The 26,197-nt window shown below is 37.0% G+C and overlaps 1 protein-coding gene across 4 annotated transcripts in view; it reads right to left on the bottom strand.

Moving 5' to 3' along the window:
* The window catches only part of cnksr2 (connector enhancer of kinase suppressor of Ras 2), a 191,993-nt gene that overhangs the window by 101,723 nt on the left and 64,073 nt on the right, over positions 1–26,197 (bottom strand). For 2 of the 4 annotated variants that reach the window (XM_012956245.3, NM_001100211.2), the window contains 3 exon segments: positions 24,066–24,134; positions 936–1,082; positions 449–493 (listed from right to left, as the gene is read on the bottom strand). In XM_012956245.3, the coding sequence (XP_012811699.2) occupies positions 449–493; positions 936–1,082; positions 24,066–24,134 (261 nt within the window). 4 annotated transcript variants of the gene reach the window in all.

Genomic DNA, 26,197 nt, shown 5'->3' with positions numbered 1-26,197 from the left:
CAACCAATGGCTCGCAAGCAATATTTTTTTCAGCAATCCCTTTGATGTTGCTCCCAGTGGCCTAAAAGCAGGTGTTCGTTTACTTGGAGGAAAGTTTTGGAGACATACAGACCATGTGTACTGCCAAATAGAACCTACTGTAATCTGTCAGTCCACATTGGGCTACCAAATAGCCAATCACAGCCTGTATTAGTTACCCCCTGTGAACTTTAACATGCTTGCGCTGCTCCTCAACTTTTTGGATATTTAAATGTTGCCCACTAGTTAAAAAGTTTGGGAACCCCTGGTTTATAGGATTGATCTAATTATACCCAGGGCTGCTTGTGCCCGCAGACATAATTAAGAAAATGGACCTTTACATTTTTCTATAAAACTGAAATGATTTAGAAATGTGTAGAAAAGTGTTCCGCACAGAAATAAAAAAATCTAGTAACTTGAAGTTGCTTACTGATATACGTGTCCAGGAATAAGTTTTCATTTCCTCATCATACCACTAAAAAAATAAGAGGAGGACACATTATCATTCATTGGTGGTAGTTACTTGTCTTGGTCAATAGGCAAACGAACAATCAATGCTTGACTATGAAAAACTGCCATTTAATTTTACATTTTGCCTTTTTGAGCAGCTGTATTGAGAAGACGTTGACGTTAACCATATTTCATTCTTGCCACATGGATAGCAAATGAATGCACAGTTATTCCCTGCAAAGCTTAGGTCATTTTAGTTGCAGCAAATGATCAAATTCTACTGATGAATTAGAAGAAAATGAAGCCATGAAAGTTAGGTGGGGCCACACGAGCATGTCATTACAAAGGTAACTCTCAAAGGCGTAAATTGGTAATTTTACGCTGCTGAGATGAGGCACATTAAAGCACAACAAACTCTGCCTTAGGCTAATATGATATTGCATGACTTATGGATTAAGCTTTATTACCTGCAGAGCAAGAGGCTTCCATCTCATATTTTTCAGTAAAGCTGGTGCTGAGGTAAGCATGCTCTGAGGTCGCTTTTTCAAAGTTAAGATAACACCACTCGGGTCCTCTCGTAGTGCATTCACCAAATTTTTCAACTGCCAACCCACCTGGTAACCAGCAAAATTATTACAATATAATTGAAGTACAGTATTCATCATGTAATGAGCCCCTTTCTCGAAGAAAGGGATATGTGACATGAATTTTGTTTTGGGCACAAGCAGAGCAAATATTAGCATAATATAATAATAAGCCATTTAATGGCACTGGGAATTTAAATGAACGGGGCAGTTGGACTTTATGAATAAAACCGCAAGTTCATCTTTTATGATCAGGGGAAAACAAATCTAATAATAGCACTGCATAAATGGCAATCATGTTGTTTAAAGATTAAAAATAAATGAGAGCTGATTCCAACATTAAACAGTTTGTTTGCATGCGCTGAGGAACAAATATGCTCAGATAATGCTTCCTCAAAGAACTATCTTGTTTCCTATGATCATTAGCTCTGTGGGCAGCAATAGACATAAGGAGCCCTTTCATATTACAGGAAATGTTCAGTTAATATATAGATATAGGAGATATGTTTCTGAAGACCTACAATACCTTGCTGCACAGAGAAGCCAGCCTACTAGAATAGAAAGAATTTACACTACAGAAGAACCCCTATTTTACGTATTTAAGGGGACAAGGAAAGAATAGTATAAAATCCAGGAAAATATTAAATCAGGGAAATGCATTATGTATTACATGTTGTTGGAACCACAAAAAATGGTATACATTTATACATCCATATCTGTAATAAATGTATTTAAAAATCTGAGCTGAGGCATAGAGGCGAGGCTATCAATCACTTTCACTTTCCATTCAGCACTTCCTAGATGTCACTGCACTTCTCACATTCCCCCTCCCTCCTTACTGTCCATAACTGAGTAGCCAGTGCATGTGCATCAGGTACATACACAAGATTTTGGGGTGATGCAAACTTAATAACAGTGCCCACAAATTGGCACCCGCCTGCTTACTGTGATTGTTAATTCCAATACTAAACGGAACATTAAAATAATTTCTATAGTGCAAGTAAAGTTTATTTTGCACAACTAACATCATAGAAAGGGACTTTTTTCTTAGTGTGACAGGTCCCCTTTAATGTCTATATTTAGTTAGATGTCTCTTCTAAGGGATGGTATTACAGGTAGGGGAAATTGAACTTTTTATGTTTATATATATTTGTATCCAATAGCAGAAGACCAGCATTAGAGACATTTACATTCCCATAACTTGTAAATATCTTAGAGGACACAGTGTGGGAGTTTCATCACTATGGATTCTTGGTCTCCTGTTGTCTTGGCTTGTATTATGCCTTCAATACCTTGAGTTTATTCTTTAGCCTTTTACATTTGCTTTCTAGTCAGTGGCACCAGCTCCTCAACCTAATAAAACTGTATGGCTTTAATTACACTGGCATAGTCCTTAGCTGTAGACACTAACAATGCTTGACATTTCAAAAAAACATAGGAAATATACCGGAGGATCAATACCCACAGGAACCAGACTTTAAAAGGGGCTGGAGGAAGGAAGAACAGAATGCTTTGGGTTTGCTGGATGGTAGGAAATATACCTGAGGATCAATACCCACAGGAATCAGACTTTAAAAGGGGCTGGAGGAAGGAAGAACAGAATTGAGGGGCAGTGATAGGTAAGCTGGAGCTCATCCTGACCCTATCTCGGTTATATTCATGACACAAGTGGTGGGTCTGTGATGCTTTGGGTTTGCTGGATGGTGGTATGAAATAACTAAGCAAGAAAAGTTGTTATACATTTCAAAGTTACATAAAGTAAAAGATGATATTGTGTACCCAAAGCCAGACCCTGCTGGATTAAAGATCCAGTTAAAGGCTGGATGACAAAGTTTCATACTCCTTTAACAAGTAATTTGTCTATGGAGCTTTGCCCTGGATGTCCAGCCAAATCCCTATACACCAAAACAAACAGGATGGAGTCACACTCCATTAGCTCTATCACAACGTAGTGTTTCAGGGTCGATAGAATTAATATGAGAGTCTTGTAGAAAACACATCTAAGCTTTCAGCGGCAATTCTTGTTGAAAGGGGTGACCTAATATCTTGTTAGAAATTGTTTATATCAAACTTAAAAATATATAATATATAGATATAACAAAATGTCAGCACTAAAGGAAAAACAGCATTTTGAGTGGAGAAAATTACATTCACATCTAAGCTTGGACCATGAGACAGCAAATGCCAAAGCTAATGCATGAAATCATTTGGGAGTGATCTGCAAGCAACGCCAGTGAAAGCACAAATGTATGGCAATGCTCAATTCTGTACTGCACACATTTTTAGGTTACTTAAATGCCTGGCAGGGTATGAACCATTTAGGGACCAGAGCCCAAAAGAACTAGTGCTTAAATTTAGTCCATTCATTAAGTGCCACAAACAGTAAGCAGCACAATGATTAGAGTTTTGGAGGGGAGTGGTCATGAAGATTACCCTGGTAAATGGAGAGTCAGTCTTTCCAGTGGCATGTTTTTCTTTGGGAGGCTATTTTAACACTTATATATCAAGCTAAATGCTAAGCTTTATTTTCTCTTCTATGCCAACATCTCTGCATATATTTACAGTTCTTTTCAGCCATGAAAATAATTTCAGCTGTTATTAATATTGCCACATTTTGTGCTTTGTTCAATAGGCACACATACTGTATAAACAATGCAGCAGAAAAATGTAACGATCAAACATGCACTGCATGCCACACAAATCAAATCAACAAATCAAAGCATTCTGTGTATCTGGATTATGTTGCATCATATTACTACTTTGAAATCCATCATCTTCATCAGCTGCACTAACCTCTTTAACGTGTGGAATAATTCTGGACCCATATGTTTATGGGAACCCACAGAATGTTAAAACATGACGACCCAGTAGTCCCTACACCTCCACTTTACAATAAGTAAAATATAGTTGCTAAGGACTTCTTTTATATCCAAGGATAGATAGATAGGAATATCTATCTATCTATCCTTACTAAATTTAGCCTTCTTTATACGCAATATAAAGAAATAGCCTTTTGAGAAAAAAATGCACAGTGCGTATTAAGGAGATATCGGCCACTTAGATGGACAGGTGGAGTAAAGGGTTCTACAAAGAAAGCATGTTTATTTTTAAATTGTTACTAAAATAAAAAGTAGAGAACTGAATACTATATTGACTATTGAAAAAAAAACAGCTGTTACTTCAACATGTGAGGATGAAGTCCCTTTAGACCTTGCCACTTTTGCTACAGAGACTTTAAATAAGTCTGGCCATACAGTTTGACAAATGTGAGAAATGCCAGCCAATTCAACATTTTTTTTTAATTAAACTGTAGTAAGAAACCACAGAAGGATAGGTGGGAAAAAAATGTCATGGTGGAGAATAAATATCTATTCAAAATATCTCGCCATCAGTATGGTAAAATGTCTGGATTGGCCTTAGGAGGGATACAGTATGTAAGTAAAAAGTAAAAGTAACTGAAACATCAGAGCCTGACAATTCTCATTTTTCACAGCATGTCCCTTGGTTTTCAGTAGGTCACATCTAATGTGGGTTATGACAAACCCAGTTACAAAGACAGTCTAATATTTTCCTAAGACAAACAAGTCTTCAAAAACTGTAATAATCCTCTATTTAGCATAATTAATGAACATTAAACAAACACATACATGTTGTACATATACATAAATAGTCATATAACAGTTTCCTTTGCTCCAGCTAAAACATCAGTATTTCAACCTGCATCATTCAATTGCTCCATTAGCAATGCATTATAATTAATAACAATTTAAAAATAAAGATATTTATTTATTAACTAACTATTAAATAATTTCTGTATTACATTTAATATGCTTTTCTTCAGAACATTGGCTTTTATTATCTGCTAAAGCTGGGAACAAAGAAACCTAGTTAGTCACGCAAATTCCTATGCTCAGCTGCACAATATATGGATTCATCTTGTGGTTAGAAAAGAAAGTGCTAGCTTTGCATTCTGTGTTTGTCTTTTCCTTGTTCTGTTGATTCAGTGAAAGGTAAAAATCTAAAGTTCAATAAGACAACGCTGCGAGGATGGCAAGCATCAGTGTTAATTTCTTGATTTCTCTTCTGCATTGTACATTGATTATTAACCTGCAGTAGTAAGCAAACGGAATTGGTGTAAGCAAATCCATGCCTCAGTATCCCCATATAAACAAGAATTTTATCTAGTGTAGAATACACTATGGGTTCATTGACCACCTTAAGCAAATCCTATTTTTTTTTCTTTAAGAAGAATGACCCTAATTAAACAGAACTACAAGGCTATCAGTTCCCTAAATAACTTATTATGAATAGGAACTAGTAATACAGGTATAAGATTCATTATCTGGTAACCAGTTATCCAGAGAGCCCTGAATTACGTGAAGGTCATCTCCCATAGACACCATTTTCATAAAACAATTTCATAAAACATTTTGAAACATATTTCCTTTTTCCTTTCTAATAATAAAACAGTACCTTGTACTTGATCCCAACTGAGATATAATTAATCCTTATTGGAGGCAAAACAATTCTCCTTAAATGGAGGCAAAACAATTCTATTGGGTTTGTTTAATGTTTAAATTATTTTCAAGTATGAATATCCAAAATATAGTAAGACCCCTTATCTGAAACCCCCCTGGTCCTGAGCATTCTGGATAAAAGGTCCCATACCTGTACAAGTCTTTATAACAGTACAGGCATTTAAGAGGGCATATTTCTCTTTATAAAATTCAGTCTAGGTGTGAAATACCTAGAGTTGCAAGCTACAAAATAGCATTTTTCCTCAATATTGTGAATGCCAATGATCCAGTCAGTATGCTAATTCATTCAGTCTGTTCATTACTTGCCTGTTACTTTAACAAAACGCCTGCGAGGAATACAAATTTCTACTTTTCCTTACTCTGCTATGCGCCTTTGAATTAGCATTGCTGAGAAATGAGCAACCATATGGACTCTAGAAAGAGCATTAAAATCTTCATGGAAAATACAGTGACTTTTTCAGCCATTCTTGCCTTGCTGATGATCTCCACTAAGTTTATAATGGCTGTTTAATTTGCCTAAACAATCTGTTGTTTAATGCTACAAGTGTCACTTTCTAAAGCAGTGGTTCTCAACCTTCCTAATGCCACAACCCTTTAATACAGTTCCTCATGTTGTGGTGACCCCCAACCATAGAATTATTGCTAAGACCATCGGTCTGTGTGTTTCCAGATGGTCTTAGGCGACCCCTGTGAAAGGTTCGTTCGACCCTCAAAGGGGTCCCGACCCACAGGTTGAGAACCGCTGTTCTAGAGTTACAAAACAGAAGGACTTGAGCATGAATTTTCCATTGGAACCTCATTCTGTGTTAAGCAATGTTGAAGTCTATAGGAATTGTAGGACATACCATAGCAAGCACAGGTCCGAGTCAAGATACAAACAATACTACCATGATTTATAGAACAAGCAGGGAAATGAGACAAGCAAGGAAAAAAGACTAGAAAATTCTGGATGCTTTGGTAATTTGGCATATCTTAATCATATGTGAATGAAACCAAAACCAGAAGATAAATTCTGTCAAGCACCAATACCTGTCAATATGTATTTAGCAAATGAGATCTGACATCACGTTTATGTGGAGTGTTCTACATTCCTTTAGTTAAACCCCCCCCCCCCCTTTTCAAGGTTTGCTTTCTATTTAAAAGAAAAACAAAGTCACAAATATTATATTAGATGCATGTAGCAGCCTTATCACACAGAGGGTATATATGGCAGTGAAGATCTGTGCCTTTCAGTGGCCCCTAGAGCTTTCCATCCTTTATTATTTTGGTTGTATCTCTCCCCTTGCCTTGTACGAGGCACTATATAGCTCAGCAGTGCTGTGCCTGTTTTGGTCTCACAGGTTTAAAGAAAACGAAAAATAGCTTTATATTTAAAAAAATTTAAATTACTGTGAATTAAAAGATTAATCCTAATACATAAATCATTAAGCTCTATTCTTCAGTCATTAAACTTCAAACCTGAATTGTAAAAACCTCTAAAATCCCTTTGCTACGGGTTCATTACAGATGTGATACCGAGTGATACAGACGGGGCTGATTTCACCTATACAATGGCTACAGACACTTATTTTTATGAAATATGAGAGAAAGAAAAGAGGGAAGATGTATTGGCTGAGAAGGTTCAGAGAACAACTTCTCCCCTAACAATCCTAATACTGTGCTCTAGTGATGTGAGGTTCAGGAAAAACTCAACCCCCACCCGACCCAAACCTGCAATGGTCGCCCAAATCTCAACCCTAACCCATCTGACCTAAGGGTAAACCTCCGGTCCTCGTATAATAAGACTACAGTTATTAAGGTTTCATTATGCTTTTAAATGAGTTTAGTTATTAAGCAAACCATGATCAAAAACAAGCCTTTACAACATTACTTAAGAAAATATTAAGAAAAAAACAATCAGTTGATTATTCATTGGGTGGTCCAGGGGCAAGCAGGCAAGGTTATTTTACAAGTCAGGGACTGGTTCTATACTTATGACTTCTTATGCTTCTTAAATCATATACATGTGAACAAATCAAACTGCATTCCAGGAAACACAATGGTTTGTGCAGGTCAGACCACACATATATACAACAGAAGCTTTGTGGTAATCAGGTTATATACTTAAAAATATGTTTAGTAGCTCAAACAAATTAATATTTTATATATATCTACCCTGTTTTTGTGTGAATGGAATATGCCTTTGTGTTGGATGTTTTTTCCCCTTTAGACAAATAAATATGTAGATGATATAGTTTACACTATGTATTACTGGGTAGCACAGTAGTGCAGTGGTAATCATTACTAATTAGCAGCGCTGCGGTGTAAGGTTGAATTCCAGCCAGGAGATATATTTATACAAGAAGTATGCGTGGGCACCCTGTGTGTTGTGGGTACTCTAAAAACATACAGTCAGGATAATTGACCATAATATGTAGGAAAGTTGTATATTATAGTCTGTCAGCTCCATGTGGGGCAGGGACTGATGGGAATGATGTATGATCTATGTAAAGCACTGCAGAACCAAAGAAAAAGAGGCTAATGCCACCTCTCTTTGTAAAAGCATCATTTTAATAATTAAGTATGGCCATAGCACAGTGTATGTTAAAAGACGATAGCCAGTTTAACATTTCCTTACATTTTTCATTTCATTACAAGTTATTCCCAAAGGCCTATTTTTCACATTTAGAGAAAACATTTGACAACTTTTCAACCAAGTCAAATACATTTTCATGATCTGTTACAAAATCTTTTCTCCACTTCCCCCATTCTTTGTTTTTGTTATTACCAAAATGTGTATGCCAGCTTCGACCGGGCCAAGTCTCGTCTATAGGGTTGGACAACTCCAAAAACATTTTTTTGTATCCTTTTTACTTAACAAGAAATTCTTTAAAATAATGATAAATGCTCAAAATTCTCTGTAAATCTGTCCCATTATTTTCATCTCAAATTAACATTTATTTTTTTTATTTATTCCGTCCCATGCAATTTCTGTTATAAATATAAAAGCAAGTAAAAGAAGGTTAGCTATCAGAGGAAAACATATATTGCCCCATTACAAACAATACATGTTAAAATAAATGGATCACCTAAAATCCCAGAAATAACAGGAAAAAAGGATTAGGCAGGTGCTATTCTGTTGCTTCAATATAAAGAAATTGTGGAGGTGTCATCTGTCATGGGGTTAGAACATTTGGACAAAACACAGCATTTGGCAAAACTGTAGGGGAGGATTAACAATTGGCAAATTCTTAGGGAAAGGTTACTGCACTGCTAGCACTTGATCTGTAAATCTGACAGCCCATTCACTGTTCCAGCAGAGATAGCCAAAAAATCTCTAACTTGGGTGGGGAGCATAACGGAAAACAATATGTAATGGGATGAATGACTTGAAATAATTACAGGCTATTTCCAAATGTTGCTGTTCTAGAAAAAAAAAAAAAAAAACATAGTTGAGGAGGATTGAACCAATTACTGACCCGAGCCTTAGGTGTTTCCCTGTCACTGGGAATTGAACTGTGTTCTTAGTCGGCGAGAGACACATTTGCAGAAAATTCTGTTTGTTCAACTGGAAAATATTTTATATAATGGTCAAAGGAAAAATAATTTGCAAGATTATTTAACAACACGGCCTTATAGAGCTTTAGGGATTTAGCACTGAAATAAACGACTTTTCAAGGTTTTAAACAGTAATACTGTATTTAACAAATTAGTTTCCTTTTTTGGGTCAAATAAAAGTATACATCATTTTACCAATATTATACAGGAAATGTGATCATGTAATCTTATTCTTCCTTAAACTCACTGCAAGATTCCCACCATCACTGCACCCAGCACAAATTTAGGGAAAATATATCCAGCATTTATAACCACTTGATTAAAGATAAGCTGGAGTTATATAGAGATACTGGCACTTGAAACTAAACTTTGTTTTTTTACATCTATAATAACATTGTCTTGACCTTGTTTTCTCTAACTTTGCGGATAATATGGCTAATATAGGTATTTATCCAACTTGTAATAGACTGTTTAAAAAACTAATTGCTGCTTGGTCGCTTTTTGCAAAGGCATTTGAGCAATGTCACCTTTATAAATAAAACTAAAAAACACATAAGTATAATCAACTCCTGTATATAAATGAAGGTTATAGCAATATTCAGCACCTACTATCAGCCTAGGGGGTCATATATCCCCTGATTTATGATCTAAAACCAAACCAAACTGTGTTCTGTGTGGTGTACAGAAGTTCTTAATAATAGTCATTTTCACGACCCACAAAATATACAGAAGGACAGTAACAAAATATTTTAAACTCTCTACAAATAAATAATTGTTAAACCATAAACATTTTTCTAGTTCCATCCAGGCATGCTTGAGGTACGTAGTGTATAGTTAACCCCCTTACATACCTTCTGCCCTGACATTGTGGGTACTGTGCACTGGTGATGTTGGCTTACACACTAATTCATATGTCCCTGTTGTATAGTCCTCTACATTCCTAATAAGGCTTTCAACCTAGCAGAACTCACACACAACTATTGTTGATGTTAAATGCATGTAAAGCTTAAAGAGGAGTTGACTACTGGCATCACATCACTTGCAGTTTGACAGTTTTTCTTGGAATTTAAAGAGGAATATCCTACATATCCATGTACCAAAAAAAGTACCAGTGCATGGAGGCAAAAACCTTACACTGAAGACCTTGAAAGAAATGGTAAAAGCTGCCAACCTGTGGATGTGAAATTGTTAACCCCCTCCTTTCTTCCTTTCTGTACCCCCCAAATTCCTTAATAAAAATTGTAAGTTACAAAAAAAAAAAGAAATGGTAAAAGCTAGTAGGTATTGCAAAACTAGCAGCCATGCAAGAACAATATATCACTGCCACAGGGAACTCTAGGTAACTGGAAGTTAAATATAGCTATTCCCTGATTTATTTAACATGGTCCACCTTTATTAAAGATGATTTTACAGAGCAGCAGGCCTACTAATCTTTATTCTAAATGGATTTCAATTTTAACTTCAAAAAAGGAGCAACATCAGAAAGAAAACATCCTACTTTTTGACAAATTTTGCCACTATCACGTATTTTTTTTGTTTTTAGTGCTGGTACCAGTATTATGCATTAAAAAAAATATGAATTGTTGATTTATAATATCGGTATTTTTAGAAAGTTGGCTTCAACTCAACCATTGCTCTTCTTACTGCAGAGGGGCTTCCAAACAAGTGTAGTATTTATAGTAAGCAGCAATACAACAGGCTGAAATTACATACAAAACAAACCAATCATTCAACATTTGTTTGTTGCTTCCTAGCAAACAATTTGCATGGATTCTGAATTTGAACAAAGCATCTAAGAATAGATCATTGTTTAAAAAGGGGGAAATGTGTAAGGAGAAGCATTTGGCCAAAACTATTTAGCTTGGCAATTCATTATGATTTTCAAAGTATGATGCAAATCCATTTTTCATATCTGTACTGAAAATTACTAAGTGTGTGCAAACAGAACAATATATCCAGAAAACATTCTTAATACATTCTCCTCAAAATTAGAATTGTGTTCTACAATCATGAAATCAACCATGTCAGCTTTCCCTGTGTTATCTTATATTCTTTTGCCATGTCTCTAATTTTCTCTGGAATTCTCTCCCACTTTCAATTAGACTTTCCCCCAGTCTATACCAATGGCTTTAAACAAGTTTTCTTTATCCTTGTCTGCCGAGTATTTCTCCAGGACATACTGTAAGTCACTGCCACCTGCTAAATACAATACACAATGCCACATCTCTCATTTTGACCCAGATTCAGTTTAGTGAGAAATACTTCTCTCTCCTCAGATCCAGATCTTCCCACTAACTTTAAAGGACATGTAAACCCTACATTTTCCCACTGGGTATATGAGTTGGGCATATCTCCCCCACCCAGATGGAATCATTTGTACTGCATTATATATTCTGTTTCCCAGCATTGTCAAGAATGCAAAGTATAACCTACTTTGGTCTTGCATGGATTAAGCACTGTAATGGTTAAGATGAGTTTAGGAGAAAAAAATAGGAGCAGACAGCTAGAGCAGAGTTAGTTTCTATGGGAAACACCAATGCCATATCTTCATTGGTGGATAGACTGGAGGAGGCGTGTTTCATAATCTAAACAGCATGCTCAGTAGCCAATAGCCAAAGTAAACTCACGAGTAGGCTGAGTGTGCAACAAACATACATTAGGGGCCTACTGGGTATGCTCTGCTCCAATTAAAATCAATCAGGCATGATAAATAGGCACCTCTGAGGTCATCATAGTTGGAAAAGAAAGAGGGCCATCAGCGTTCTCAATTAGCCCACACTGACTGACATGAAAACAACACTCCCCCCTCCATAGTAACAATGGTAACAATGTAAAGCAGCACATTAAAAATGTCTGTTTGTTAAGATCATGATCTTAACAAACAGATTTATGTCAGATTTATGATTTATGTCACTGTTGAAAATGTTGCTACTTTGAAAGCTCAGCCAATGATAAATGAAACTCCAAAGAATTAAGAGGGGTTCCCAAACATTTTTATATGACTGTATAATACACAAAAGCCATGAATTATGGTGGATAATGATGTCATCAGCTATAAGCAGTGCTTAGTGATGTAATTTCTGTCACAGGACTCAATGATACTTGTGTATTATATTAAATTATGTACCCCCTGTTGTAAAATATGAGGATATTATAAGCCAGCTTGGAGTTCCATGATCTATATAAAAACACACAGCCTTTTGCTTTTGCATGGTCATGGTCATAAAACGTCTTAGTGACTTGTACTGTTATATTTTAAAAAAGAGGGTATTTAATTCACTATATAATTTTTATAAATATACGATCAATTATAATTCTGGTAAAAAATGCTGACTGCAACCTTTTGTCTTAGACAAAATTACAAAATATCATTCTATATAGCTCTTGTAAAAGACATAGCCTAATGCAGAATGCCCATATATCAGAATTACAAATTCCCAACTCAGGAATAGCTTTTATAGAAAATTGGGTTTCCGACTAAATCTCCTTTTCCAGATGCATATCACTGCACCATGTTAACACAGCAAAAGCAATTTAACAAATCCCTAATCCTTCAAACTGGCAAACAAATAAATGTGGCATTTTAAAATGCTTTTTACACACTAAGATTGTTATAGAACAAGCATCCTATTTAAATCCTACTGGCATTAACAATGAGATTCCCATACTTATGTTGTTATGTTATTAACTGTAGTATTATGATAGCAGATTTGAAGCAGACAGAATTCTGTTAATCAGACACTGCATAGGTGGGTATATACTTTAGTCACAAGAAGGCCAAACCTACAAAAACAAATGCTTAGCTTTATAATTCAAACATAAGAGAATGAAATGCTGCTTCAGAACAGAGAATGTATACAAAAACATTTCTATCCACCAACAAGTATGTTGGTGCTCAGCTCTTCCACCTTCCTGCCAATCTTGTTAATGTCCAGCTGTGCTTTCCAGTGCAACCAACTGATCCAACTCATCTTTATTCTTGTTCAAGAAAGTGATGCATTTGACTCATATGACCTTTCAGTTGAGGAAAACCTCGACATTCAATTACTTTGGAATGAAAGCCCAAGGCATACTAGCTCACCTGGATACCTAAATATATCCCAGTAGGTACTATCTTTCCCTGCGCATTTACTCTTCTACATCTAAATGCTGAATTACACATTAGTGCTAAAGAAGCAACCAAGAAAAAAATGCAGTCCAGGAATAATAAATCTGTATTTGAACATTTGCTGTGTGTAGGGACTGGGGGTATGTATGTATGTATGTATATATATATTTATAAAGCACCTGGAAAAATGTGTTTGCCATTATTTTCTCATTTTACACTGCTCCTGTTTAACACACAACAACCTGTGTAGCGTAGAATAATATAAATTACATATGCTGTAGAGAAGAGATAATCACTAACCACCATCAGAGCCTCAGTGGCAGTCTTAAAAACACACATTTTATTCAGTCAAAAAGAGGTATCAGTGGTTTTGCAAACATATATCACTCTATCAAAGACCAACATTAAGGGGCAGATTCAGAGCTTAATACATAAAAACTCACCCATGTTCCATTCATTTCTATGGGATTTTTAGAAGTGTATTTATCAAATGGTGAGTTCTTTTCTTTCTTCCATTGATAAATATGCTTCTAAAAATCCCATAGGAATTCATAGAACGTAGGGGAGTTTTTATGTATTAAGCTCTAAACTTACATTTCGTGTAAGTAAATCTGCCCCTAAAAGAGTACATGTACAGTTTGTAGGTATAGGAAGCTCTGCTTCTCCTTAAAGGCTAAGTAAGCCTTTTATTTTTAAATCCCTTAAAAGGACTCTGTACAACCTCTAGAATAACATTTTTCTCCATGCATGCAGATTTATTTTGTTTCTTTATTACAAAAACTGCAGCTCTTTTCACAAATGATCTATTGTTAAGATCTGCCCTCTTTTGCTTCTGAGCACTCCTACTCTCTCCCCCTATTAAGATGTCAAAGAGATGCCAACTGGGCATGCTCACTGCCTCTGCTCCAATTAAAATCAATCAGGCTTGTGTAATAGGTGCGCATATAATTATTATACTTATACTTATTCTTCAGTTTAAAAATACACATACTGTATACATTATTCATACCAAGATATACAAAAAAACCAAATTGTTATATATACCATAGTTACAGATTTTGTTTATATTTAGGCATAGAATCTGTGTTTTATGTACCAAATCAGAAGGGCAACACAAAAAATGTTGTAAACCAACAAAGTTTTCAGCCTCGACTAGAATGGCCCACATTCCAACAGCTTTATACCTTCAGTGTAACATTTTATTGCAAATCAAAATGCACTTTTTCTTGTGTTGCATTCAATTTGTACTAGAATTTCCCAGCTATTTATGCAGGGGTTAATACATTAACACCAGTTAATGAGGAGATTAGTGCTCTTGTGCATATGCTAGTGAGTGTACAGAAGTAAAGCTGCATTTGCAAACTACTGGTCTCTTCATGGTGGGTCTAGGGCAGGGGTGTCAGACTCAATCACATTAGGGGGCCGAAATCTAAAAGTTGCGGGCCGAATTTTTTTAAATAAAGATTATTAAGGTTAGTCTTAGTTACTATGTGAGGAGAATGGAAGTTTATTATGCTGGACGGTCAGAATCACTCGCCAAGGGCCACATAAAAGAGCCAGGCGGGCCGGATTTGGGCATTGTGTTTGACTTATGTGGTCTAGGGTGAGCCATCCAATATTCCCTGCTGGCATGTGAGAAACTAGAATGGATAGCATTAGACAGGTTTGTGGGTAATAAAAAAAATAAGACTGATGACACCAGAAAAAGAAAATGCCCTCTTCATATGATAATCTTTCTTTTTTCACTTCACTATGGAAAATCCTGCACCATATGCAGACACAATAATATTCCAAAATATGATTTGAGGGAGAGAGCCACAAATATGTATGCGCTAGGGCAGCACTGAGCACAACAGGCTTGTTTTAACAACAAATAAACCAGGCCAAACACAACAGTGCTGTCGGCAAAAACAAAAAACACATTTTTCACAGACACAGGGTAAAAATTAATAGTACATCAAGACAAATGAATCATTTTCATTGCTTGTTATTGGTCCTTTAATGATATTTTTGGTGCAGTGCAGGTAACGCAATGTATGTTTTATTACTGCTATTGCAGGACATGCATTGTTTTATTCAAAAGCTCTATAGAATTATAAAATCATGTCAGGCTTAGAAAAGATTTATTGAGAGGCAAGCGGTGGAGAAGCATAAAACAAACAATAACTTAATATACACATGGGATAGTGTTTCCATAGGAGCAATTTTAGCAAGACATTTAAACAGTCCTGCTTTCTGCCCTACTATTATTCATTTTGTTTAAAAAGTCTCCTACCTGTACCTATTCTCTCACCTTCAATTTACACTGCATTTTAGTGTCTCCCAGTGCACCCATACATTTTTATATTAATGAGTATGCCTCCATTTATCATTATCCTTAAGATTATTGCATAGAAGCAACAAAAACTACATTGCAGATTCTGCTAGCGGCAAGGCACATGCACATTACATTACTTCATGTTTGGAACCCAGGTTTATTTATTGTGCAAACTGGCACTGGGGCAATAACCCCAAACCACCATATGGTGATTCATTATTCCTCCTGTAGGCAGCTGAATCAAATGAAATATACAATTTGATTTGCTGCCATGAGTTACTGCACTAATGCATACTGTAATTAAAAGTACCTTTTAATCCTTGTGTAGAAATGTGAGAATTTTAACCTTCAGAGCTTGCATGACTTCACATCTTTGTGTCTATTCATGTACTACACACTGAAGCTGCTACAACAAATTGCCTGCTCCAATCTGATTACATTCGATTGCATTACAAACTCAATTCCAGCAGTTTAAATTTCTCTGCTCTCGTGATTCTGGGCTGAAAGTATTAAAAAGCACCTTGTGTCCAGCAAACACTGAACTATAAATGTTGCACTATAAGGGCTGATGTGGGCTCAACCTGTCCTACTATTGTCAGTTTACATTTAATTGGCCTTTAATAAGCCAAAAAGTTCACCATGCATCTATGCAGTTGTGCTTTAGTTTGTCTTTAGTCAGTGGTACAGCCAGTTGTTATTCTGGGCATCTTTTTTGCGTAGCTTGTCGGGAAAAATAGGGGAACTGCAGGCTATTGCATGTATTGAAAATTATGACTTAATTGGTATCACTGAGACCTGGTGGGATGAAAAATGCGACTGGGCTGTGAATTTAAATGGGTATATGCTTTTTAGGAGGGACAGAGGGATTAAAAAGGGTGGAGGGGTTTGTCTTTATGTAAAGTCAGATTTAAAGCCATGTAATAAAGACATTACAAATGAAAACGTTGAATCTCTTTGGGTAGAAATTTCAGTAGGGCTGAAGGTCACAAAGAAAATGATCATTGGTGTATGCTATAAACCACCCCGTATAGATGAGGGGGATGAGTCCCAGCTACTTTTGCAAATGGAGGAGGCTTCAAAATTGGGTCAAGTTGTTATTATGGGGGACTTTAATTATCCGGACATTGACTGGAGTAATGGGGTGGCTAAGTCAGAAAAAGCTAGTAGGTTTGTAAATATGCTAAATGACAACTTTTTATTTCAGGTGGTTCAAGAACCTACTCGGAATGAGTCTATTTTGGACCTGGTAATATCTAATAATACTGAACTTATCTCTAACATTTGTGTGGGTGAGCATTTGGGGAACAGTGATCACAACATGGTCTCCTTTGAGATAATGCTGCAGAGACAGCTCTATAAGGGAGTAACTAAAACGCTCAATTTTAGACGTGCAGACTTTGCCAGTTTAAGGGCATCTCTGCAATGTGTCAACTGGGAAAGGCTTTTCATGGGGTTAGACACAGAAGGAAAATGGAACATCTTTAAAACATTGCTTTGCAAGTATACACAACAGTATATTCCCCTTGTAAGCAAGGAGAGGCATCGCAAAGTAAAACCTTTATGGCTGAATAAAAGAGTTAAGGTCGAGGTTGGTAATAAAAAACGTGCTTTTAAAGCATTCAAGTTAGCTGGGACAGCGGAAACTTTCATCAGGTACAAGGAAGCAAATAAAGCATGCAAAAAAGCTATCAGGCAAGCTAAAATAGAGATGGAAAGGGATATTGCAGCTAGGAGTAAAAAGAATCCAAAATTATTTTTTAATTATGTGAATAGTAAAAAAATGAAGCAAGAAGGGGTGGGAACTTTATTATCACGGGGAGGTACGTTGGTTGATGAGAACGGGGAAAAAGAAGAAATTTTGAACTCTTATTTTTCATCTGTCTATACATCTGAGGAGCCAGATAATGAAGGCTTCCCTTTTAATATACCCAGTGCTAGTAATTTAGCTACTGACGCGTGGGTCACTCAGGAGGAAATTCAAAAGAGACTTGAACATGTAAAGGTAAACAAAGGTCCAGGACCGGATGGGATTCATCCCAGGGTATTAAATGAGCTGAGCGCTGTGATTGCCAAACCTCTTCACTTAATTTTTCAGGATTCGTTGAGGTTTGGCATGGTGCCGAGAGACTGGCGGATTGCTAATGTGGTGCCGTTATTTAAAAAGGGATCTCGTTCTCAGCCTGAAAACTATAGGCCTGTTAGTCTGACATCAGTAGTAGGAAAGCTTCTGGAAGGGGTAATAAGGGATAGGATAGTTGAATACATTGCAGTTCACAATACTATTAGTTTGTGCCAGCATGGTTTTATGCGTAACAGATCTTGCCAGACTAATTTAGTTGCCTTTTATGAGGAGGTGAGCAGGAACCTTGATGCTGAAATGGCAGTTGATGTCATCTACTTAGATTTTGCTAAAGCGTTTGATACAGTACCTCACAGAAGGTTAATGATCAAATTGAGGAATATTGGCCTAGAACATAATATTTGTAATTGGATAGAAAACTGGCTGAAGGATAGAGTACAAAGAGTGGTGGTAAATGGAACATTTTCTAATTGGACCAGTGTGGTTAGTGGAGTACCGCAGGGGTCAGTCCTTGGTCCTTTGCTTTTTAACTTGTTTATTAATGACCTGGAGGTGGGCATAGAGAGTACTGTTTCTATTTTTGCTGATGACACTAAATTGTGCAAAACTATAAGTTCCATGCAGGATGCTGCCGCTTTGCAGAGCGATTTGACAAAATTGGAAAACTGGGCAGCAAACTGGAAAATGAGGTTCAATGTTGACAAGTGCAAAGTTATGCACTTTGGTAGGAATAATATAAACGCGAACTATCTACTGAATGGTAGTGTGTTGGGGGCATCCTTAATGGAGAAGGATCTAGGGGTTTTTGTAGATCACAAGTTGTCTAATTCCAGGCAGTGTCATTCTGTGGCTACTACAGCAAATAAAGTGCTGTCTTGTATAAAAAAGGGCATTGACTCAAGGGATGAGGACATATTTTTGCCGCTTTATAGGTCCCTGGTAAGGCCTCACCTTGAGTATGCAGTGCAGTTTTGGGCTCCAGTCCTTAAGAAGGATATTAATGAGCTGGAGAGAGTGCAGAGACCGCAACTAAACTGGTAAAGGGGATGGAAGATTTAAGCTATGAGGTTAGACTGTCGAGGTTGGGGTTGTTTTCTCTGGAAAAGAGGCGCTTGCGAGGGGACATGATTACTCTGTACAAGTACATTAGAGGGGATTATAGGCAGTTGGGGGATGTTCTTTTTTCCCATAAAAACAATCAGCGCACCAGAGGTCACCCCTATAGATTAGAGGAACAGAGCTTCCATTTGAAGCAGCGTAGGGGGTTTTTCACAGTGAGGGCAGTGAGGTTGGGGAATGCCCTTCCTAGTGTTGTGGTAATGGCAGACTCTGTTAATGCCTTTAAGAGGGGCCTGGATGAGTTTTTGAACAAGCAGAATATCCAAGGCTATTGTGATACTAATATCTACAGTTAGTATTACTGGTTGTATATATATAGTTTATGTATGTGAGTGTATAGATTGGTTAGTATAGGTTGTGTGCTGGGTTTACTCGGATGGGTTGAACTTGATGGACAATGGTCTTTTTTCAACCCTATGTAACTATGTAACTATGTAACAACAAACATGGTATATCATGGATGGAGGGCCTACAGATGGAGAATAACATATTTCAAGTGATCCAGGAATTGTCTCACATGATTGCACGGAAGGAGCAACTATTTGTGATAGATCATGCCCCATCTATATGTGTGTATCATATGGGGTTGTTGTAAAGGCTTAGGATGTTCCCCAGTATTAATGCATGAATGGTGTAAAACACCATGCCTCAAAGACACTTGATTATCATCATTTCAATTTGTGTAATTTTAGAGGTTTTTCTACTTTGAATAAATTCATAATTTAAAAAAAAAAAACTTGAATGTTTGCTTATTTATATCCGAATTAAATAGTGGGAATAAAATGTAATATATAGGACCCGTTATCCAGAATGCTCGGGACCAAGGGTATTCCGGATAAGGGGTCTTTCCGTATTTTGGATCTCCATACCTTAAGTCTACTAAAAAAAAAAAAAATCAGTAAAACATTACTGAACACAGCAGGATTGTTTTGCATCCAATAAGGGTTAATTATATCTTAGCGGGGATCAAATACATGGGTACTGCACTGTTTTATTATGACAGGGAAATCAATTAAAAAAAATCTGAATTATTTGATTAAAATGGAGTCTATGGGAGACAGGCTTTCCATAATTTGCAGCTTTCTGGATAATGGGTTTCCGGATAACGGATCTGATACCTGTACCTCAAATTCATATTTTACTCCTCATTTTAAGTGGCATAAGCTCCAAAAAAATTTAGAAAAACCTCGAACAACTCAAATTAAATAGTTTCCATTTTGTCAAGGACAGCTCCCATTGACTTCTACATAACCCCCAAGCTTTTAGATGCCGAAGTTTTTGATTTTTTAATTCTTTTTGCACTTAACAAATATTCAAGTTTTTGAAAACAAATAAAATGAATGATTTTTTAGCACAAGAAAACCCTCAAATTGGTCTTGCATTAAAACCCTAAAGTCTATGGAAAGGTGCAATCACATGAAAACAAACGCAAACACTGGGACAAGAAAAGCATTGGACATATAACAAGCTATACCCCTCTAGTTTAATATATTTACAGAAAAAAACAAAATGTAATATGGCACATGCACAAAAAGTGTTCTTTTTCTTGACATTCACAGAAATCTGCAGTGGCCAGAAGATTTATGATATGAGCGCATCCAGTCAGAAGTGACAGCCAGCTCTAGAGCGACTGAGCATTTTAATTCAGACATCTACTTGTTTTTGTACAGACTTAATCACCAAAGAGCGACATTCTGCAGATTCAGCTGGGAAGCCCATGGGCAATTATTGCAGACATGCACTGAGAGCAGAGACTCATGGCACTACAGGGAGAGAGAACAAAGCAAACGGCTAACCTTACAGACACACATGCTGAGGGATTTACACGTATGAGTGGTTTGCAGAAGTCATTTTACTCTGAAAATAGATATTTAGCTCATGGTTTCAAACTTTTGTTGGCTCATTTATCAATGCATCTAATACTTATCTGGTTATTTATTTGGACCTAGAGTGGTTTCAAAACATTGATGGCAAATAAGTGGTGAAGAATACTAGTACTTAAGCACTGGACCAGTTCCCCACCCCTCCTTAGGATTATATAGTGATCCAACCATTCCCTTACCTTCACTGTAAAGTGATTTTGGGACTTGTAGTTCCCCTGCTTTCCAGAGAATCTGTTCACCATCCACTATGGAAAGCAGAGGGATTTCAAATCCAGAATCAATCATTTCAGAATGAAACAATGAGTTCCACAGTGTACATTACACTGTGAGTCAAAAGAGGGGTGTGGAAATGGTCCCTGCAAAGCTAGGGATGCACCAAATCCAGGATTCGGTCAAGTTTTGGCCTTTTTCAGCAAGATTCAGCCAAATCCATGCCTCTGGCCTGAATTTGAATCCTTAAAATCATATGACTTTTTGTCAAATAAACAGGGAAGTTGAAAATTTTTCACTGAGTTTTGCGCACAGTTCTTTTCTAACCCCTCATCATTCTGATTGGTATATGCAAATTAAGATTTGGATTTGGTTTGGTATTCAGCTAAAGCTTTCACAAAGGATTTGTGGTTTGGGCGGATCCTAAAATTGTGATTTCAGTGCATCCCTATGCCAAACAAGACAGACAATCATACTTTCAATCTGTGGAATCAATTATATCTGTGAAAAACTTATTTGGGGTTGTTCACCTTTGAGTTAACATTTAGTTTGCAGAAAGTAATGTTCTAAGACCATTTTCACCTGTTCTATTTTTATTTGTTGTTTTTTAGTTATTTTACTATTTTTTCAGCAGGTCTCTGGCTTGGAATTTCAGCAGTCATCTGGTTGCTAGAGCTCATATAACCTTAGCAACCACAGAGTAGTTTAAATGAGAGCATGGTATATGAATAGGAGAGGACTTGAACAGATATAACAGTAAAAAAAGATTAAAAGTAACATTAATAGTAAACCTCAGGGTCGGACTGGGGGGTGCAGGGCCCACCGGGGCTCCCGCCCCAGGGGCCCTGCAGGTGCCCCAGCCGCGTCCCCTAACCCCCCCAAGGGCCCCCCTAACCCCCCCCGAAGGGCCCCCGCCTGACGTCCTCCCCGAGCGCGTATAAATTGAACGCGTCGGGGAGGAACAGTCAGTAGCGGGGAGCGCCGGCAAAGGTCGGACTGGGCCGCTGGGGCCCACTAGGGCCGGGGCCCACCGGGATTTTTCCCGGTGTCCCGGCGGCCTAGTCCGACCCTGGTAAACCTTACAGAGTTTTTTGCCTAATGGGGTAATTTGAAAGTTGGAAAGAGTCAAAATAAGAAGGCAAATAATTAAAAAAAATAAATAAATAAATAATGAAGACCAAATGAAAAGTTGCTTAGAACTGGTCAATCTATAACATAGTTATCTTTAGCAGAGTTAGAGTTTACCTCTATTAAACAAACAAAAAAATGCAAAGTAGATTTTAGGGCAATGACAAGCAGGGCACTGTCACCCGTGAGAGAAACAACTTCCTGATGGAACAATGTGTCCCATGTGTCAATGTCGTTTAATTCTACAGATTTTACAAGACATTTCTGCCAGAAAATTACAAACAAAAAAACGAAATAATTAAAAACAATCAACCCCACCTGAAATAATGCTCCCTAAAGATTTCTTTTAACGACAAAGTAGTACATTATCATTACAAGAAGTCCATTTTGTCCATTGTCTAAAATGTAATAGCTGAAAAACTAATCAGCAATAAACATTCACTCCTTTAGTGCCAGAAGTGATGGCCAGGGAATTGCTGCAAAACAAACGGAATGGCACGCTGTTTCCATCTAATTTAATGGCAATTTACCGTTTGTAAATGAATATATAAATATACACTAATCTTAGAAATATAGCATTAGTATAGAAACAGCACAGCCATGTTCGGCCTAACAATTTCCACTGCATTTATTTTTCTTTATTATTAATAACCCCAAACTCAGTCTCACTTCTCTTCAGATTCCAATAGAAATGGATCGTTTAACTTTGGGGATAGCAGGAAAAAATGATCTGTCACACTACCACCCCTCTAAACATTACAATTAATCAGTATAGTCTGAATTATTTCGAATTAGTCATAATCAGTGGTACCAGGCTAATGGCCCATAGAACCTGCAAGACAATTTCAGTGCCTAGTTTATGTTTTTCGGCTTCCTGCTGATTGGTTGCTATGGCTTAAAAGGAAAGTTTTATGGACACTTCCAGTTCAGTTAAGGATTTATGAGACACCCTGCGTGGTAACCTGGTATTTACTCCATCAGAAGCATGGTGGCACACTACTACATAAGTAGTTACTAAGCCTGGCACAGAAATGCTTATATAGTTCTTTAATGGGTTATCACCCAGTATCATAAAATGTAACACCCTTAAGCAAATGTTACTACTGTGTTATAAAAGGCAGATAAAATGTGATTTTTGGGTAATTAAACCATATCACCAACAGCAGTCGTACTACTTTGCACCTGCAATAGGTAAAAAGCCACTACATCCCCTTATGTCAAATTGGCGATGAGTGGGAGAATCCAATCTGTTTTATGAGGTAGACAGATGAGTAGGTTTTTACCCACTTTGGAAAGGTCAGCAATAGGATTGCTTAGGGGCCTCATGCAGGGTTATTGGGAAAGGACTGCATTCACACATCCTCTTAGACAGTAAGCTCTACAGGGCAGGGACTTCCTTTATGGTGTCTCATACCACATGGCACTTAATCTGTGTATTTATACTTATTTATTGTATTTATTGTGTCCTATTGTACATAGCCATAGTAAGATTGCACAGCACTGCGTATACTTGTAGCACTTTATAAATAAAGTTATACATACAATTTGATGTGGTCCTTATTTAAATGGAATGTTCCACCTTGTCAATGGATAGCCTATCCAACCAATATCTGGTTGGAGCTTGGTAGGTGTTTTTGTCCCCATATGATGACCAAGTTGCTGAATAATGGTATGGAGTGGCTAAGATGACAGCCCTTCTATGGCCATCTTTAATCTTACAGTATTAATACCCTGATTTCTACTTCCCATGTGCCTGTACTCCATCTGCTTTACCTTAAGGGCAACATATAATTTATGCTTATTAATGGAAAACCAAAAAGCAAAATAAGACTTTCAAAACAAGTGGATGAGGAAATAATCATCAAATTTTCACTAACCACACCAAACCATAGAAATGAGGAAAAGTACCATGCAAAAATCTGTCTCGGCTTATTTCATATAAGCAGTTTTAGCAGCCATTATGCTTTCACCCATACTCAACACAGATGCACAAGGTTCTGGTCAATGGATTTGCATCATAGCAGATATCTTGCAAAGCTTTGACTGCATGCAGAACAATCCAAATGCCGGTAAGCTGAATGCAAGATACATACCACAGTCTGATGGTTGACTTGTATTACTTCATCACCAGCATGAATTTTCTTGCATCGATCAGCAGGTGACTATGAGGTAAACACAATAATAAAAGCTGAAGATAATTTGTAATAGAGACATCAAACAATTTTCTATAATAATAATAATAATAATGATGATAATAATAAATAAAAAAAAAAAATACCTCCCCATCCCCCTCCATTTTTTTTCCTTGGCTTCCCTTCCCCCCTTTCACCCACAATATAGCATGCAGTACAGGTCATGCATGCATATCCCCCATGCCCCACTGCAGACTGGCCTCTCTATAGTTGTGCCACTAAATACAAATAGATTGTATGTTACCACTGCAATGTGTTACCATTGAATTTAGATACTGCTGTGTTACAAAAGATTATTAACTGCAGAATTCTTTAGTGCAAGTAATAATACATTTTCTAAAGTCCTCTGTGCTATTAGATTCCAAAGGCTTCTGCTGTAGGACATTATTGGCAGCCCGTGACAATGACAGCACTAATATGGGGTTTGAATGTGAGACATTTCTATTACAGGGAAATAAAATATCAACCAGAATGTTTACAGTGAATTTACGCCATTGAACAGCCTCTTATATAACTGGCAAATTTTGTCTATTCTTTGTGTGTATGTTTAATATAACTTGCAAAGCCATAGCTAACGATGGAAAATCAGGGCCAATGAGTAAACAAGGTTGGAGGGTCAAGTTTGTTTATGTTAACGTCGGCTCTAATTCACATCACAGCATGATGCTTCTGAAAAAGGTGTATTCTAAACATTTTTGTGGGACTTGTAGTTTGTAGTTCCCCTTTAAAGAGTCAAGGGTAAAGAATCAATAAATTATTCAGGCTATTGTATACGCAGCATTCATTTTTGTACAGCTTGTTTAACTTGGCAATGTTCTTGCTGGTACTGGATCAGTAAATAATTAATGAGCATACAGTGTATCTGATAAAAGATCCCTTAATTAATCTAATGGCCAATCAATATATATATTAAATAAAAAACAAAACAGCTATTTTTAAGTAAGGGTTTCCTTTATTCCTATCATTTGAGATTTATGCTAATGATTTTTCCTTTATCCTGTTATTTAATCACTATACATTATGCTGTATTAGGTTTAGATTGCTACTAGTCCACAGTGCTATTTGGGAGGTTCAGTTCGGTCACTGTTTCTCAGCCAGTTTCTGTTTAAAAAAAACAGACCATATGGCATGATTTATGTAAACCACACCACTATTCACAGTATCATATGTTGCTCAGTCTTAGAGGGGCCCTCCACCTACTAGAACTTTTTTTGTTTGCCACAGTGAAAGAAAATGATATTTTAAGCAACTTTCCAGTATTCATTAATTGCATTTTTTCCACTAGTTTTTAAATGAGAAGGAAAGGGTCTCTGTAAATACAGCCATAAACACTCACAATACTGCTGTTCTGAGTGCTCTGTAAAGAAACACCACATATTTCTTTCCTTCTGTTCTGTACACATGGTTTACAGTATCAGTATTCCTTCCCTTAGCTCAAACCTTTCAGGGCACGGTACAAACAAACACAGCTTGCTTCTCTCTCCCTCTCCCCTTCCCTTAGGAGCCAGCAGGAGAGATGCAGGCAGGGAAGTGACATCAGACCAAGCTAAAATGGCAGCAACTTAGACAGAGCAATTCTAGGGCAGTTTACTCAGGTATGGTAAAGCATTCTGAATAAATATAGTGTTCCAGCTTGCACTATTGTGGCTAATCTACTGACAATAAGCCTCAGTAGCTTTTTTTTCTCCTTTAAGTTATTTGCCAATATAACTGTAAACGAGTGCAATATATGTCTGACTGTTTACTGTACATTCTCCATACTTTTGGCTCTGACTCCTGAAATGATGTTGCAAGCCAGAGAATCAAAGCTGATAAAAAGACCTGGAGAAGACTGGATTCCTGTTAAATTTTTGTAACCCCTAGAATTTAAAGACAACCCCTGCTTTCAATTACAATTACATTTCTATGTACTGGAAACCCAATGAAAATCAAATATCAAGATCTGTAACAACTGACTACAAGTATACATTCATGTGATTGAGGCATATTTTCATTGTAGAGGGAACACTTTTGCTCAGTTAATGGGAATCTCC

The sequence above is a fragment of the Xenopus tropicalis genome, chromosome 2, assembly GCF_000004195.4.
Source record: "Xenopus tropicalis strain Nigerian chromosome 2, UCB_Xtro_10.0, whole genome shotgun sequence".
Classification (NCBI taxonomy): domain Eukaryota; kingdom Metazoa; phylum Chordata; class Amphibia; order Anura; family Pipidae; genus Xenopus; species Xenopus tropicalis.
This window is presented reverse-complemented; position numbering and strand designations above follow the sequence as displayed.